General features: G+C 39.0%; 1 protein-coding gene and 1 pseudogene across 1 annotated transcript in view; one reads left to right on the top strand and one right to left on the bottom strand.

Annotated features, from left to right (window-relative positions):
* RGS22 (regulator of G protein signaling 22) overlaps positions 1 to 16,989 on the top strand; it is a 120,948-nt gene that overhangs the window by 18,885 nt on the left and 85,074 nt on the right. Inside the window, exons 4-7 of the mRNA XM_045861259.1 lie at positions 2,025 to 2,246; positions 5,178 to 5,263; positions 5,908 to 6,076; positions 14,971 to 15,100. Coding sequence (XP_045717215.1) covers positions 2,025 to 2,246; positions 5,178 to 5,263; positions 5,908 to 6,076; positions 14,971 to 15,100 — 607 coding nt within the window. The remainder of the gene's footprint in view (positions 1 to 2,024; positions 2,247 to 5,177; positions 5,264 to 5,907; positions 6,077 to 14,970; positions 15,101 to 16,989) is intronic.
* LOC123833402 lies at positions 1,675 to 1,776 on the bottom strand (annotated as a pseudogene).

The following is a 16,989-nucleotide window of genomic DNA, read 5'->3' as shown; positions in this document are numbered from 1 at the left end:
AGGGTAGGAGGCAGAAAAAAGAAAGGAAAACAATAAATAAAGATCAAGCTTGTTCTTTTGTTCCACGGGTACTCAGAACTAGAAGAAATCTTTTCCAGATGCTCTTTCTATTATACTGCTCTGTCCACTGCCGCCCACCCCCCAGGTTAATATTTGATGTCCACCCTCTGCCAAACTTAGTTCTCTTCCTTTCTTCAACCAGAGGAACCTGGCCTCTGATATCAACAGATCATTTATCTGTTTTAGTCTAGGGATTTTTTAAATCAGAGAGAAAGAATATTTGACTTTTAGGTAAGTGGTGCCTGTTTGAATCTCATGTTTGAAAGACAGATGCAGTGGGCAGCCAATGAAATATATTTATTCAAGAAACCTTATTCAGAATTTACTGCTAACTATTGTTACTTATCCATTGAGCCACACTTGTCATTTGGGGGGAATTCTTAGCTTTGAGGCCCTTTGAACTGTGGCCTGACATTCATATTGAACTCTATTGTCCACGTACTCTAAATTCTGTAGAAGGAGAACCAATGAGACTTCAGGGATGTAGTATCACCTGACATTAAAATGAATAAGTAAAAAAGTATGTATGTATGTATATATATATATATATATATATATATATATATATATACACACACACACACACACACACATACACACACAATGTATGTATATATATATATATATACACACACAATATATGGGTATTTACACACATATATATGTACTTCTAACTCCAATTTTATAACATCCTTCCATTTATTAGATTTTAACTATATATAGTATGTCTAGCAATCTCTTAGTAAAACTTGAAAGAAGTGCTTTCTTCCCTAGGATGGTGATCAATCCAAGGGGAAGGCTTTAAAGTCTTTTACTACCTGGCTAAAAATATGTAAATTAATATACATGAGTAGGCAATTCCCTGAAGGGACCCTAAAATAAATCAGTGTTCCGAAAAAGGGACCTGATTCTAGGTTTGGCGGACAAACTGGATAAGACACAGCCGGTTTACCCTGTGCTTGTTACGGGAGTGGAGGCCCCAAGCATATTCGGTGGTTCACCGAGAGTCACAGTGCGACTTACTGGCAAGCTGGCAAACTCAAGACTCCTGACTGTTGTGTATTAACTGACTGACATTAAAGAAAAGTTAGCAGTCAGCAGAGAGAAAAAAGAGGAAGTCTCATGGACACAGACAACAGTATGATCACCAGAGGGAAAGAGGGGGTGGGGGGAGGTAGAAGTAGGGAAAGAGGGGAATGAATATGGTGATGAAAGGAGATTTGACTTGGGGTGGTAAACACACAGTACAATATACAGATGATGTCTTGTAGAATTGTACACCTAAAACCTGTATAATTTTATTAACAATTGTCACCCCAGTAAATTCAATAAAACATAAATAAAAACTTGGCAGCATTTAGTAATTACTGAGAAAAGCTCGGAAATGTTATCTTTCACTCTTCTTTTTTTTGTCAGAGTGAAAGGAATGGTGTTGAAATAGTCTTAAATGAAGAACATACTGTACTTCATTTTCTCCTTTTGGACAAGGGAGACTTTAGCTTTCATGGCTCCTGGGATGAAAAAGATAACAGGAGGGTTATTTCTTCTACTTTTACCCATTCTTCCCCAGTAATTCACCTCCTTTCTAAGAGAATAACATTGCTTCATAGAGACGAGGTGTGTATTTCTTTCCAGTTCCAAAAAAGCACAGAGGTAAGATGTGTAAACTGATAGCAGATACTACACTTGATCTTAGCTAAAAGGCTGAGAAGCAATAGAGGTAAGATGTTTATGCAAAGGAAATTTCTGTTGTAATATACCCTAATATACCCTGACACTTATGAGTACATTGGGAAGGAAGGATTCAGTGGGTTCCTTTACCTGTAGTGAGTAGATTTCCAAGCTCCTAAAGGGAAGAGGTAATGATTGAAAACAAAACTGTGTGTGTAAGTATTAAGTCTTGGAGACAGTGAGTTTCTGGTTTTTAAAAATTTAAAGACATAATTCCACAACTTGTTTTGCAGACCTTTTCAGAGGCAATTAGATTTAACTCGGATTATGGAGTTTTTGAAGTCGTTAACAATGCCCCACAACTTCTGGAGAAGCAACTGAAAAAAATTCTGCAAAGCCAGCAACCTCGCAATCCCATTTATGATGTTGTAAGGAAAGGGAAGAATGATGTTCAACCATTTCAAGTGAATGTGCCCTATGAAGATGAGACCATTAATGTCGACTACAATATTATGGTGAGAACGTACATTGGAGTTTATATCTTTCTAGATAGATAAAGCATAGTTGAGCTTAACACGAGCTTCCGTGGGCTACCCTTTATGAGATTTAAATGTATTTATTAAATGTTATTGTACTTACACATAGTATTAGCTGTTGTATCATCTTACTCATATTAAATGGCCAAGTTAGTCTACTAGTTTTGTTGATATTTGATTATCGATATGAGGATGTTTGTGTACTTTACCTTGAATATCTAGAATCTTAGGTTAGCATGTATCCTTTATATTTATATGTATTCTAGAAAATGTGGGTATACAGTGAATTTATTTCATTTGGGTTCTATCTTATTAAACAGTTGGGAAGAGTGGAGATTTCTGATCTTTAAGTGATGATGTGTGTCTCTGGCATGTCTGGCTTTAAATTTTACTCTCAGCTCTGGATTTTGTCTTCTTAGCATGAGGGGAAAAAACAAAACCCAAAAACCTGGGTTCTCATATTGGCTCTCAGATGACTAGCTGTGTGTTTTTAACCACATCATTTCAATGAACCTCATTGTCATTGTCAAAAGATGTCAAATGATGGCTGTACTACCTACTACTTAGGTTTGTTTTGTGGATCAAATGAAAATGATAATGAATGTTTAACAGCACCATTTTTTATTGATTTAAAATGTCCAATAGAACTAGGGTAACATATGTCTAACACTCGAGACAAAGCTCTTCTCCAGCCTGAAAGTTCCATTCTTCTTTTACATATTTCTCTTTCTTGTTTACTTCCATGCAATTAAGCGCAATAATAATAGCATTTATTTAAACGATATATGTCTTTTAAATACCAAAAATGAAAGTAGTAGTAATAACAACTATATTACAGCAATGTTTTGAAGTTAAAAAGGAAATTGATTCTGAACTATATAACAATATATAAATTGTCAATTCAAACACTTTTTTACTAGGTGTGACAATGAGGTTTATTGATTTATTCACTTTCTTCAGTGAATAGAAATTTCTTTAGTTCATACAGGTCTTTATCACCTATTTTTTTATTGTTAAACAAAAGCTGTTTAGGAGCTTCTTTTTTATTGCAATGTAATTGACATAACATTATATTAGTTTCAGGTGTGCAATGTAATGATTAGATCAGGGGTGTCAAACTCATTTTCACTGGGAGTCACATCAGCCTTGAAGTTGCCTTGAAAGGGCCGAAACAATTTTAGGACTGTATAAATGTAACTACTCCTTAACTGTTCAGGAGGTGAAGTTACATTTGGCCCTTTGAAGGCAACCACCAGGCTGATGTGGCCCCCAATGAAAATGAGATTGACACCCCTGGATTAGATATTTGTATACAAGGAGCTGCTTGATTTATGTGTTTTGATACACATTTCTAAAACATCTACTAGATGACCTTATTTGATATATTTGAAGGTGTTTTGAAGATATTTACTAAACATATTGTAGACACTAGGGTAATAATTTAAACATTTTTGAAAGAAGAATAAATAATATAATAATAGCAGATTTATAAAACAAATATTCAAACCAAAAAAACAGAAAATGGAAGGAAAAGGAACAAAGAATATATGGAACAAATAGAAAATATGATGGTAGATTTTAATCAAACCACATCAGAAGGAGACTTGACTTGGGGTGGTGAACACACAGTACAATATACAGATGATGTATTATAGAATTGTACACCTGAAACCTATATAATTTTACTAACCAATGTCACACCAATAAATTCAATACAAATAAAAATAAAATAAACCACATCAATAACTAGTATTTTCACAAACTGTCACCACAAATGCTAAGTGAAATAAGCCAGTCAGTAAAAGACGAATACCATATGATCTCACTTATATGTGGAATCTAAAGAACAAAATAAACTGATGAATAAAATAGAAACAGAGTCATGGACACATGGAGCAGACTGGCAGCTGTCTGAGAGGAAGGGGGTGAGGAGACTGGATGGAAGAGGTGAAGGGATAAGCCAAAAAACAGACGTGCATACCCCGTGGACAACTGACAGCAGTGTGGTGATGGCCTGAGGGAAGGGCAGGGAGGGCTGGGGCGAGAAGGGCAAAGCGGGGGCCAAATGGGAACATCTGTAACAGTGTAAGCAATAAAAAAAAAGTTTAAAAAAAGTAAGAAACTTGACCAAAAAAAAAGACTGTTCATAATCAGGCCCCTGCCTACCTCTTCGGCCTTCTTCCTGCCGTCTCTCCAGTCTCCGCCTGTGACCTAGTCATAATAAATTTATGTCTGTTTCCTCTCCTGCTCCCCTCCTCTTCAACCTGGGTAATCGTGTTTCAGGTCAAAGAGTGAGTGGCATGTTCTGGGGGAAACCTGTGCTGTTTTAGTGCCCCCATGACCTTCCACAGAAGCCTGAACTGGCCTTTACAGCATTGGGCTATTATTGCCTGTTGAATTCTCTGTGAACTCCTCAAGGATGGGCCTTATCATTCTTATTTACCTTTGCATCTGTAGGAACGTGCTTGGGGAGGTCAATATTTAACAAAATTTTCTAAAATTGGAAGCACAGAGGGCCTTCAGTGACCATAGTTGTCTTTACCAAGTTTTCTGGTTGACTTTTTCTGGTTGTGATTATTTTAACCCATTTTATAACGAAGAAAATACCGAGATTAACCGAATTTTATCTCAATCCTCCACTTCAGTAGTTACCTAACTTCTCTGGATTCAGTTTGCTAATCCGTAAAATGGAGATGATGGTTGATGCAGGGTTGTTGAGAGAATTAAGGAGGCCCTAGAAGGCAAGAAGTAGCCTCAACTCTGTGACTCTGGGTTCTTGCTCTTATGCAGACAGAAGGTAGAGGCTCCTCATAACAGCTGGAGGTCATTATTGCTCTAATGATTAGGCCCTGAATGTCCTAAAAGGTGATTTTTCCTTGACGCTCATTTTCTCTCATGTGTCTCAATTAGTGTCTCAGTCGTGAACAAGGCATTCAGTGGATCAAGAAAGAAAGACTTCCAGCGTTTCTGGAAAGTGATTGCTATTTTGAATACAGGTATTGTAGTTCCATCAATATACATGTTTTGTTTAATGTCTATTTTTTTACCCAAAGTTATTTTTTGTTCTTTCTTAATAAAGTTTATTTAAATCCATTGGAGAGTGGACCCTAGTTGCTATAGTATAAGAATGTTACAGCATTCGTTAAAAAAAGCCACATAGCTTTTACTGAGATTTCACAGAAACAGCACCTAATAAATGTATGACAGTTGTGCTGCTTTAATCATTCTACTTTGAAAATTATCTACTTATTATATGATAATGGCATTTATGTACAGGGTGTTAAAAAATGAAAATAAGTGTATCGTGAAAAAGACAGAATGTCATAGTGCCAAGTGAAGTTTATCTTCTGTGTGGCCTGGCTCCTAAAGCATAAGGACCCAAACATTCTGACGTTTAACTGAAATCTGACCTTTTCTTACAACAATCATTTTTAAATAAAATAAAAATGAAGCAAATTAGAATACTTATTAACTACTTAGCAATTCTATGAATAAGCCATTAATTTTAGCAGATCCTAAGAGAATCATCTTACAGAGTTAGGGATATTGGCTTGAATATGTAAAATAAAATTTTAGTGTTTTTTTTTAATTCTACTAAACTTGAAACTTTTTTCAAATTTGTATGCTTTCTACAATGCAGGTTAGCCAAACTGGTTTCACAAGTGAGATGGAGTAGATCAGGCATGACTATCATGGTAGATACAGACATTTCTCCCTGGGCCTTGAGGAAACCACCCACTCCACCTCCTCCTCCCACTGAAGATGACAACACTGTCCTTATGAAAAAGTTCTACGTTTCTCTTGGCGAGGTAAACGTATGAGTGGTTCTTTGTGACTTGGCACTCCAATAAAGCTTCTTATTTTAGTAACATGAATTTCATTTGTACCCCTTGCACAGGGAAAATTATTTCAAATACTCCGAAAGCAGATTTAGCGAAAACCCTTGTGGACTTACACTGACTCGCTTGCCCTGCACTTTCACCCAAAGTGTAATTAGAATTCCTGTCCTCGTGTGTGTGAAGGGACAGATGCGAGATTGAAGAACATGCTCAGTGTCACCTAGGAAGCCTGGGTGACTTGAGTTATGTCCATGATTTTATTGTTCTATGCAACTTTTTGTTATTTGGATTCTATAATTGTTACTGGGCTCCAATATTTGAGTCCACCTGCCTGCTCACACTGGCCCAAAAGAAATATATGAGTAGGAATTTGCAGCATAGAAATAGGGTTTATTAGAATATTGGTCAATCTGGAGTACAGGCAAGCTCATGTCTGGAAAGACCCGACTCCCTGATGGCGTGCAGGTTATGGATAACACAGGGCAAGATCACATACTGTGGGCTTGGGGGCCAGGGGCTATGCTGGGAGCTGATTGGTCCAAGGTGAGGTAAGGGTGATAAATGATTTCTTCAGGTCTTGAGAACAGCTCTGAGGTCCCCTCTGGCATCCCTCTGTCTGGTCTCAGGGAAAAGTAGCGGGGGAGAGGGTGGGGAGAAGGGGCTCTTCCCACCTTAGGGTTCAGGAGCAGAAACATAACTTAGGTCACAATGTTATCTTTAGTCTGCCAGATGTCCAGACCTGGTGACCATTAGGTCCAGGGCTATTGTCTTCTGCTGCCTCGGGAATGGCTGATTATCCAGGGGAGAGGATGGATCTGTGACAGTTATAGAGAGAGAGAGCGATAGGATTTCTAGAGCTAGGGTTCAAAGCTAAATTAAATTTAATCAAAGTCATAAGGACCCCAGTTTAATAACTTTAAAAAATATTTAAGTTTCTGTGTTCATGTGTTTTTTTGTTTAATACTTATTTTTCAATTATAGTTGACATAGAATATTATACTAGTTTCAGGTGTATAACATGGTGAGTGGACATTTATATAACTTATGAAGTGATCACCCTGATAAATCTAGTGCCCATCTGATACCATACTTAGTTATTACAATATTACTGGCTGTATTCCCTATGCTGTACTTTACCTCCCCATGACTGCTCTGTAACTACCAATTTGTACTTCTTAATCCCCTCACCTCTTCACCCATCCCCCAAACCCCCCTCCCATCTGGCAACCATGAAAATGTTCTCTGTATCTAGGAGTTTTTGTTTTGTTTGATCATTTATTTTGTTTTTTAGATTCCACATATAAGTGAAATGATATAGTATTTGTCTTACTCTGACATTTCACTTAGCATAATACATTCTGGGTCCATTCATGTTATTGCAGATGGCAAGATTTCACCCCTTTTTTATGGCTGAGTTCTATCCCATTGTATGTATATATATACCACTTCTTCTTTATCTGTTTATGTGTTGATGAACACGTACATGCTTCTGTATATTGGCTATTGTAAATAATGCTGCAATGAATATACTGATGCATATGTCTTTTTGAATTAATGTTTTGGATTTTTTTGGATAAATATCCAGAAGTGGAATTACTGGGAACTTCTTTGTCTCTTGTTATAGCCATTGTTTGAAATTCTATTTTGTCTGATATAAGTATTGGTACCCCAATACTTTTTTTATTTGTTTATTTCAATTATGAAATATCTCTCCCCATTCCTTCACTTCCAGTCTGTGTATGTCTTTCAATCTGTAGTGAGTCTCTCATAGGCAGCATATGTAAGGATCTTATTTTCTTATCCATTCAGCCACCCTGTGTCTTTTGATTGGAGCATTTAATTTGTTTACATTTAAACTAATTGTTCATAGATTTGTAGTTATTGTGTTTTATTATTCATATTTTTTCCTTTTCCTTTTTACTGAATTTATTGGGGTGATACTGGTTAACAAAATTATACAAGTTGTAGGTGCATAATTCTACAGCACATCATCTGTACATTATATTATGTGTTCACCATCCCAAGCCAAGTCTCTGTTCATTACCATTTAACCCCACTGTCCACTCCTCCACCTCCTTTCATACCCCTGCCCCGGGCAATCACCACACTATTGTCTGTGTCCCTAAGTATTTTCTCTCTACTTTATTTTTTGCTCAATCCCTCCACCCCAACTCACCCCTGGCAACAGCTGTCATCCTGCAATCTATGAGACTGTTACTATTTTGCTTGTTAGTTCCTTTTGTCCCTTAGATTCCACATATGAGTAAGATCATATGGTAGTTGCCTTTCTCTGGCTGGCTTATTTCACCTAGAATAATGTTCTCTAAGTTTTTTATTCAGTTGTTGATAGGTATTTTTCCCATTGTATTGTTCATATTTTTTATTATTTTCTTTTTGTCAAGGAAGATCCTTTAACATTTCATATAATACTGGTTTGGTGGTGCTGAACTCCTTCAGCTTTTTCTTGTCTGGGAAACTCTTTATATGTGCTTTGATTCTAAATGATAGTTTTGCTGGGTAGAGTAATCTTGGTTGTCGGTCCTTGTTTTTCATGACTTGGAATACTTCTTTCCAATCCCTCTGGCCTGCAAAGTTTCTGTTGAGTAATCAGCTGACAGTCCTATGGGAGCTCCCTGGTAAGTAACTAACTGCTTTTCTCTTGTTGCTTTTAAGAGTCTGTCTTTGTCTTTAACCTTTTGTATTTTAATTATGGTGTGTCTTGGTGTGGGCTTCTTTGAGTACATCTTGTTTGGGACACTCTGCACTTCCTAGACTTGTATGTCTATTTCCTTCGCCAAGTTAGGGAGGTTTTTTTGTCATTTTTCAAACAGGTTTTCAACCTCTCTCTCTCTTCTCCTTCTGGCACCACTTAATGCAAATGTTGTTATGCTTGAAGTTGTCCCAGAGGCTGCTTACACTATCCTCGATTTTTTGTATTTTTTTTTCTCTTCTGATTGGGTGTTACTTTGCTTCCTTATATTCCAAATCACTGATTTGATTCTCAGCTTTATCGACTGTATGGTTGATTCCTTGTAAATTATTCTTCGTTTCTGGCTGGTCCTTTTTTATATTTTCTATCTCCATATTTATGTTTCAATTTCTTTGTTAAATTATGAGACCATTGAGCATCTTTATAACCAGTGTTTTGACCTCTGCATCTGGTAGATTGCAGTCTTCATTTTATTTAGTTCTTTTTCTGGAGCTTTGTTCTGTTCTTTCATTTACGGTATATTTCTTTGTCTAATTTTGGCTTCTTCCTTGTGTTTGATTCTATGTATTAGGTAGAGATGCTTTGTCTCCCAGTCTTGGTAGAGTGGCCTTATGTAGTAGCTGTCCTGTGGGGCCCATTGCACAGTCTCCCTGGTCACCTGAACTGCGCACTCCAGTTGTGTCCCTTGTGTGGGTTGTGTGTATCCTCCTGTTGTAGTTGAACCTTGATTGCTGTTGGCATGTCAGTGGAAGGGATTGATCCTTACACTGATTGGTTGTGAGGACTGACTGTGCCTATAGTGGAGGAGCTGTTGTGCAGGAGCAAACCTGACAAGGTAGTATTTGCTTTAGCAGGGCTCTGATGCCTGCTGAGTCTTCCCTTTGGGTTGTTTGTTTGTGGAGGTGGTTGGGTGGTGTTTTCTTGTAGTCTGAAGCTGAGCACTACATGTGTTGGTTCTGGGGCCTCTTCATAGGGGCTCTTATGCAGGCCAAATTCAGCTTCTGTCTGTGCCCTGCCTCAGGCCACCCAGCATGAACTAAAAATGATCTGCAAATGGTTGTTATTAGTGCTAGGCTTCAAAGTGCCAGGGTAGGCTAAGGTGCAAACTAAGGCTGGCTGCAGCTAGTGCTGAGTTTGGGGCTGCTTAGAAAGAGGTACAGGGCATGCTGAGGCCAGATGCTGCTTATTTGGGGTTTGTGCACCTTTGAGAGAATTTAGGCAAGTTCATAGCATGAGCCAAGACTGGCTGTTTATCTGGAAAATCCACTGGAAATGACTTGGGTGGTCTCACAAGTTGGATGGGGCAGGGTCTCAGGAAATCACCAGGGCAGGGTGATCAGTGTTAGCCAGGTTGATGGACACTCAGATATGTGGCCCACCTGTGCCTGCAATGGAGGGTTCATCAAAGGGACAATGGCCAATGCCAGCACTTTGATCTAGAATAAAGCTGCTCCTGTCGCTCGTGCCCTGAAGTCAGACTATTTAGTTCTTCCCAGTATGTTCCTGGCACCTATAAGTTGCTGCCCTAGCACTGGAGCTCAGAGCAAGTGAGTTCAAGTAAGTCTGTGTGCAGCCCTTTAAGAGGAATGCCTGGGACTCTGGAAGCCTTTATCTCACTCAGCCACAATCTCTGCTGGGTTTTGCAGCTGGTGGTTATAGGCACTTCTCTCCCTGGGACTGGAACCCTGGGCTGGAGAGGGCACCCTGAGTGGGACCACTCATTCCTCAGGAGGACTTCCTCATTTTCTTTGTTAGTTCAGTTTGTTCATTAGATTCCAAATGTGAGCAAAATCATATAGTATTTGTCTTTCTCTGACTAGTTTATTTCACTTAGCATAATGTTTTCAAGGTCCATCTATACTGTCCCAAAGGGTAAAATTTTCTCCTTATTTATGGCCAAGTAGTATTCCACTGTGTAAATGTCCCATAGTTGTTTTATCCATTCATCTACAGATAGACAGAAAGGCTGTTTACATATCTTGGCAATTATAAATAATGCTGCAATGAACATAGGGGTGCTTATGTCCTTTTGAATTAGTGTTTTGGGTTCCCTCAGATATATTCTCAGAAGTGGGATAGCTGAATCATAAGGCAATTCTATTTTTAATTTTTGAGGTATCTCCACACAGCTTTCCATACTGACTGTACCAGTCTGCATTCCCAACAACAGTACAAAAGAGTCCCCCTTTCTCCATATCCTTGCCAGTACTTGTTGCTTGTTGATTTATTGATGATAGACAGCCATTCTGACAGGTGTGAGATGATATCTCATTGTGGTTTTAATTTGCATCTCTCTGATGATTAGTGACACGGAACATCTTTTCATATGTCTATTGGCCATCTGTATGTCCTCTTTGGAGAAGTGTCTATTCAGGTCCTTTGCCTATTTTTTAATTGGGTTGTTTGCTTTTTTGGTGTTGAGTTTTCTAAGTTTTTTATAAATTTTGGATATTAACCCTTTATCAGATATATTGGTAAATATGTTCTCTCATTCTGTATGTTGTGTTATTATTTTGTTGATGATTTCCTTTGCTGTGCAAAAACTTTTTCGTTTGAGGTAGTTCCATTTATTTATTTTTTCTTTTGTTTCCCTTGCCTGGGGAGATATATCTGATAAAATATTGCTACAAGCACTGTCTGAGATTTTGCTGCCTATGTTTTCTTCTAGGATTTTTATGGTTTCAGGTCTAACATTTAAGTCTTTGATCCACTTTGTATTTGTTCTTGTGTGTGGTGTAAGGAGGTGGTCTAGTCTCATTTTTCTGCATGAATCTACCCAATTTTCTCAACACCATTTATTGAATAAACATCATTTTTAAATTTTTATTAAATTTTTTTAAAATTTATTTTTAGAGAGGGGGGAGAGGGAGAGAAACATTGATGTGTGGTTGTCTCTCAAGTGCCCCCAACTGGGGATCCGACCTGAAACCCAGGCATGTGCCCTGACTAGGAATTGAACCAGCAGCCCTTTGGTTCTGAGGCCGTCACTTGATCCACTGAGCCACACCAGCGAGGGCTAAAATACCATTTTTTTAATTGAATTGTTTTTGGTGCTGAGTTTTATATATAAGCTTTTTGTAAATTTTGGATATTAATCATTATCAGATGTATTTTGGCGAATATGTTTTCCCACTCAGTGTGTTGTCGTTTTCATTTTGTTGATGGTTTCCTTGCTGTACAAATGTTGTTTAGTTTGATGTGGTCTCATTTGTTTACGTTTTGTTTAAAACAGATTTACGTGAGATCTACTAGACACTTCTACTAGAAGTGTCCAAGATTTTACTGCCTGTGTTTTCTTCTAGGATTTTTATGATTGAGTCTAAGATTTATTGTAAGTCTTTCATCAATTTTGAGTTTATTCTTGTATATGGATATAGCTTTTTAAGTTTAAGGATACAATGTTCTTTGGGTCCTTAAATCATTTAAACTGTGACTATAGATAGGGAATCATCTTTATGATGGCTGGTAACATTTCTTTGAATCCTTCATTTATACCATCTAAACATAAACAACTGAACCATCTCTTGACTATACAGTAGAATAATTAATTGCTTATGTGTCTGACTATTTCTTCCTCTCTTTTTTTTGTGCAGCTGAAATAATAAGCACTCTTGTATATTGGTCGCTCTCAATTCCTTGAAAATTCCCTAATTATTTTGGTCTCCTCTCAGTGGCTAAGACACTGCTTGGAATAGAGAAGTCACTCAATAAATATATGTTGAAAGGGCATAGAAGTAATAATAAATGACTTCGTTTTAAACAAGGAAAAGAAGGAATAAAAGGAAATTAGAGTCTCTCAAAGTATAAGGGTATAAAAAATAATTTTTCACTTTTCTAAGTTCTTCTGGCTGGGCTAATAATCAAATTAACATGAGACAGCTTAACAGGAGAAAATGTCCAAAATTTATTACAAGGCACACGTGGGGGTGCCATGAGAAAGGAGACCTGCGGGCACTGGCCTGCTGAGGCTTATGCGCCATTCTGAACTGAGGAGAAAGAGGGCAGTGGTCTGGGGTCTCCGAGGGAAAGTAGGCAGTTCTCGGTAGAAAGAGCAAATGTGATAAATACATTTTTGCTGGGCCACCCAGAAATAATGGGACACAGAAGGAAGTTCAACAAACAGGTTTTGCTAGATTTCTTCCTGTCTGCCACATTTAGTTCATATTATTAGTGGTGGGAGTGGAGTTCTTACGGTGTTGCCAGGCAAAGAATTTCCTGAGACCCACATGGGAGGATGGGGTAAACTTTATTGATCATGTAACATCCCATCTCTGTCTATTTTGCCATGGAAAAAGTCCAATCTTGTCTTCAGTAGGACCAGAATAAGAGTCACTACCTAGAGGTCCTATGCTGTATTAACTTCCAGTCCAGTCCAGTCCAGTCCAGTATCTGGCTAGTTTAGCCTGTGTTTGCAGCTGCAGCCCAGTGCTGTGCTGTAGTGTTCAGGCTCCCTCCTGGAGCCTGTGTCTGGAGTTTCCATGGTCATGGGCCATGCAGCTGCTAAGGCCACATAGCTAAGGAGAAAGAACGCATGAGTGTAGGGGCCAAGCATGGTGGCAGGTGAGGGGGGGGTGGAGAGAGAGAGAGGGAGAGTTTCTTTGTTCCCCTGCAAATATGTATCTCGGGTTTGGAAAAGACTTGAAGCTTTTTCTAAATTACCAGTCAACTTCCCAAGTTTTTGCGGGCTTTGATGGGTATACACCCCAAATTTAGACTGAGAAGGTCTCTTTGGTCAAGCTTCTCCCCATGTGCCCCCAACAATCAGTACTAGAGGGAGGAAGGGAAGAGTGTTAACCCCCTTGCTGGAGCAATGCTGGGGATCCCCTGGGGTGTGAAGCTATAGTTTCCTGGCTAAGCAAGCAGGCTCTTGCTCCCCAGTTTATTAAGCTCAATGTCTAATTCCCTTTGCTCCCCTCTTTTAAAATTAATAATTAGTTAAATACCAACAGTAGCAATATTATGATGCTAAGGTGATGCTCCTTTCCTTTAAGCAGGTTTTTGTACTAAAATTCCTTTAGGCAAGTTAGGGGGTGGGTCAAAGGTTCTTTCAGAGTCTTTTTGTTTTTTAGTAACCAGCTTACAATCAATATTCCCAAAGGCATATTTTAGGGTGGTAAAAGTTTGGTCTTCTGAAAAGCTTTTATCTGCCCAGAACACATGACCTCTCATTTCTCTCTCCTGCTTTTGGTCTCATCGTGTGGCCTTGCCTGCAGTGCTGATTCTGCCCAACAGTCAGGGAACAGTACCTATTCCATCTGAGCCCTGCCTGTCCTGTGAGTGTTCCTTAGGCGAAGGGCTAACCAGCTGATTCAGTTGGAGGAAAGAGAAATGAGAAATGAGAGTAATGCTACCAACTTCCTTCTCAGTTGTGTTGAACAAACAGATTCTCTTAGAAAAACAGGTGAGGATGTTACTGAGAAAGTCAGGCAGAGGAATTATCGTTGGGAGGCTAAGGTGAGGGGCTTCTTAGGATTCAGATTCTAGAAGCCCCAGGGTCAGCCTGGGTTTTGTGTCAACTGACTTAAGGGTCACCAAGCAAAGGAAAAACTGAAGGCTACAACCTGGAGCAGGTGGAGTCAGGAATCATTCTTCAGGAAGTATCCAATCCAAGCAAAGTTGTGAATGCTGAGTCTAAGGCAAGTGGCAACTGAGCCGAGACGTTTCCTGTGCTACTGAGAGTAAGTCTGTGTGGTATTAGGGAGGAGTTGTTAAAAACACTGAGCCAGGTCAGACAGAATTAGGGGCATGAAATGATTGGGAAGGTTGTGAGTGGGAGCAGCTGGCTCAAGATGCGTCCAAGGGCTGATGAGTCATGGTGACTGCCAAGCTTGAGTTAGATGGCGCAAACCTGTAGTGAATCCAGCATGTAAGGTTGCATGCATTTGGTGGAAGAATGAAGAATACTATGAGGGCACTGGGCTCATTTTTTCGCTTTGGTCATCTAATGTGAAAATTACCTGATTTGAAATTTCCTTCCCATTATTCTCTTAGCTAATAAATTTTTCTGTGTACAACCTTCTTTCCTTCCTGGCATAATTTTTCCCTTACATATTGTATAGTGCAAATTGAATCACATCATAATGATTTGTCCAGGTTTGTGATTGGGAGAATACTGCTAATCTTATGTTAAACACACATGCTTCTTTTTCCCTAGGCCTCCTCTACTCAAGCAAAAGATTGGTTTGCACTAGCGAGACAAAGTCAGCATACAGTATCAACCTTTCCATTACTGTCTGCTGTACACCACAACAGAACTGAACCACCAGTTATTTCATCTGAATCTGGTAAGCAGAGAAGGACAAGAAGGCCTTCAGAACACCTCTTCAGGTCTTCTGTTGTTCTGATCTTACAATACAACACTTAGTGGTTGGGAAGGAAAAGATGGTCTCCCCCCTCTTCCCTCAACTCTACTTCCTAATGTTTTTCAAGTGGCAACTTTGTATAGTGGAAAGAGGATGAGTTTAGAACTCAGTTCTGATCCTTATTGGCCGTGTGACTTTCGTAAGTTATTCCACTTCTGGGAGCTTTTGCTTTTCTCACCTGTAAATGTAAAATAATGATAGATGCTCAATGTATAGAAAATGTGTGGCCTAGTGCCTGGTACCTAATAGGCCATCAATCAGTGTTTGTCTAGTCTTGATCTCTCATTACAGTTTATAAATTCTTGTTATTAAGCTTTTGAAATAAAGGGGGAGCCACCTTTATCGCCTCTTAAAAATAAATATTCCTCTGTGGAATTTGAGTTTTCCTTCTGTTTTTAAATTCAGACTGTTTTTCACCTTGAAAAGCAGATGCAGCTCTACTGTGGGGAACTTTTGTGGATGACGTAAACTTTTTATAAAAATAGAAGGAAACTTTCAGAAATGGGAGTCATTGACATGTTATGATATTGCTGAGAAAAAATCTAGCAATGTGGTTCAGGACAGGAACGTGACAATTTACTAACAGTTCTTACCTAATCCTTTGGAAAAGATAAGCAACTTCTGGGCATGATAAATCTAGATTCTCTAGACTTGAACCTAAATATAGGTGAAGAGGAAAATAATCTCCCTAGTAGAAAAAAAGCTAAATTTATAGGTTCCTTACAGTTTCCCCAAAATGGTAAAGTAGGACACCGGAGAGTGAAGGTAGTGAGGAGAGGAGACAGGAAGAGGAGGGGGAGCAGAGGAGGGGAAGGAGAATGGCAGCCTGTGCTCGGCCTCCAGTTCTGTGGGACTGGGTGTGTGCCCAGTACCTTCCCATAGGTTCGCGCAAGTCTAATCTCTCCATATAGGGGGAGATTTGGTATTACCTTCAGTGAAAGTTTCCAGTTCAATGAAACACTTCCAATTGATTGAGGCTTGACACCCATCACTGAACGGCAGTCCGTGAGGGTGGGGCATGGACCACAGCGGGTCTCCCAATCCGTGGTGTCTCGAGGGGTCGATTTGCCAGGTGAAAGCCCTGGCTTTGGACGCGCCACTGATTTCTGAAAGAAAGGGACTGTAGGAGCCAAAGCCTCTGTCTTCAGAAGAAGTATAAAAACAATCCATTTGTATTCGTAAATAGCTTATGCCATTTTGTAATTATAATGTTAGGTTATAAGTATGACAGTAATTGAATCTTTCTGATGAAAGAGTGAACGTTTAACAATTGCAAACATGACTCCAGTTTTGATCTGTTCATCTCTGGTTTCACCGTCTGTGGTGACTAATTCTAATTTATCATACAACATGACATATTGAAGCGCATACGGGCATACCTTGGAGATATAGTAGGTTCATTTTCAAACAAGCATAATGAAGTGAACGCAATGAATCACATGACTTTTTTGGTTTCCTAGTGCATATAAAAGTTGTGTGATAGACTTCACTATATACTATAATCTATTAATTGTGCAATAGTGTTATTTAAGTGTGCAATAGTGTTATGTTAAAATAACAATGATAGGTACTCTCCTGGCCAAGATGGAGGCATAGGTGGACACACTGTGCCTCCTCGCACAACCAAGGATAGAGATGAAAACAATTTAGAAACAGAATAACAACCAAAACTGACAGAAAATTGATCTGAATGGAAGTTGGACAACCAAGAAAGTAGAGGCGTTCATCCAGACCGGTAGGAGGGGTGGAGTCGGGCAGCCGGGTGAGGGTTGCCTCGCAGAGAGCAGAGAGCATTGGGACCAGGCATGTGA

This window comes from Phyllostomus hastatus, unplaced genomic scaffold (assembly GCF_019186645.2).
Source record: "Phyllostomus hastatus isolate PE091 unplaced genomic scaffold, TTU_PhHast_1.1 phas_scaffold_21, whole genome shotgun sequence".
In the NCBI taxonomy this organism is placed as follows: domain Eukaryota; kingdom Metazoa; phylum Chordata; class Mammalia; order Chiroptera; family Phyllostomidae; genus Phyllostomus; species Phyllostomus hastatus.
Note: the sequence above shows the minus strand (reverse complement) of the source record. Positions and strands in the feature narration are given on the sequence as shown.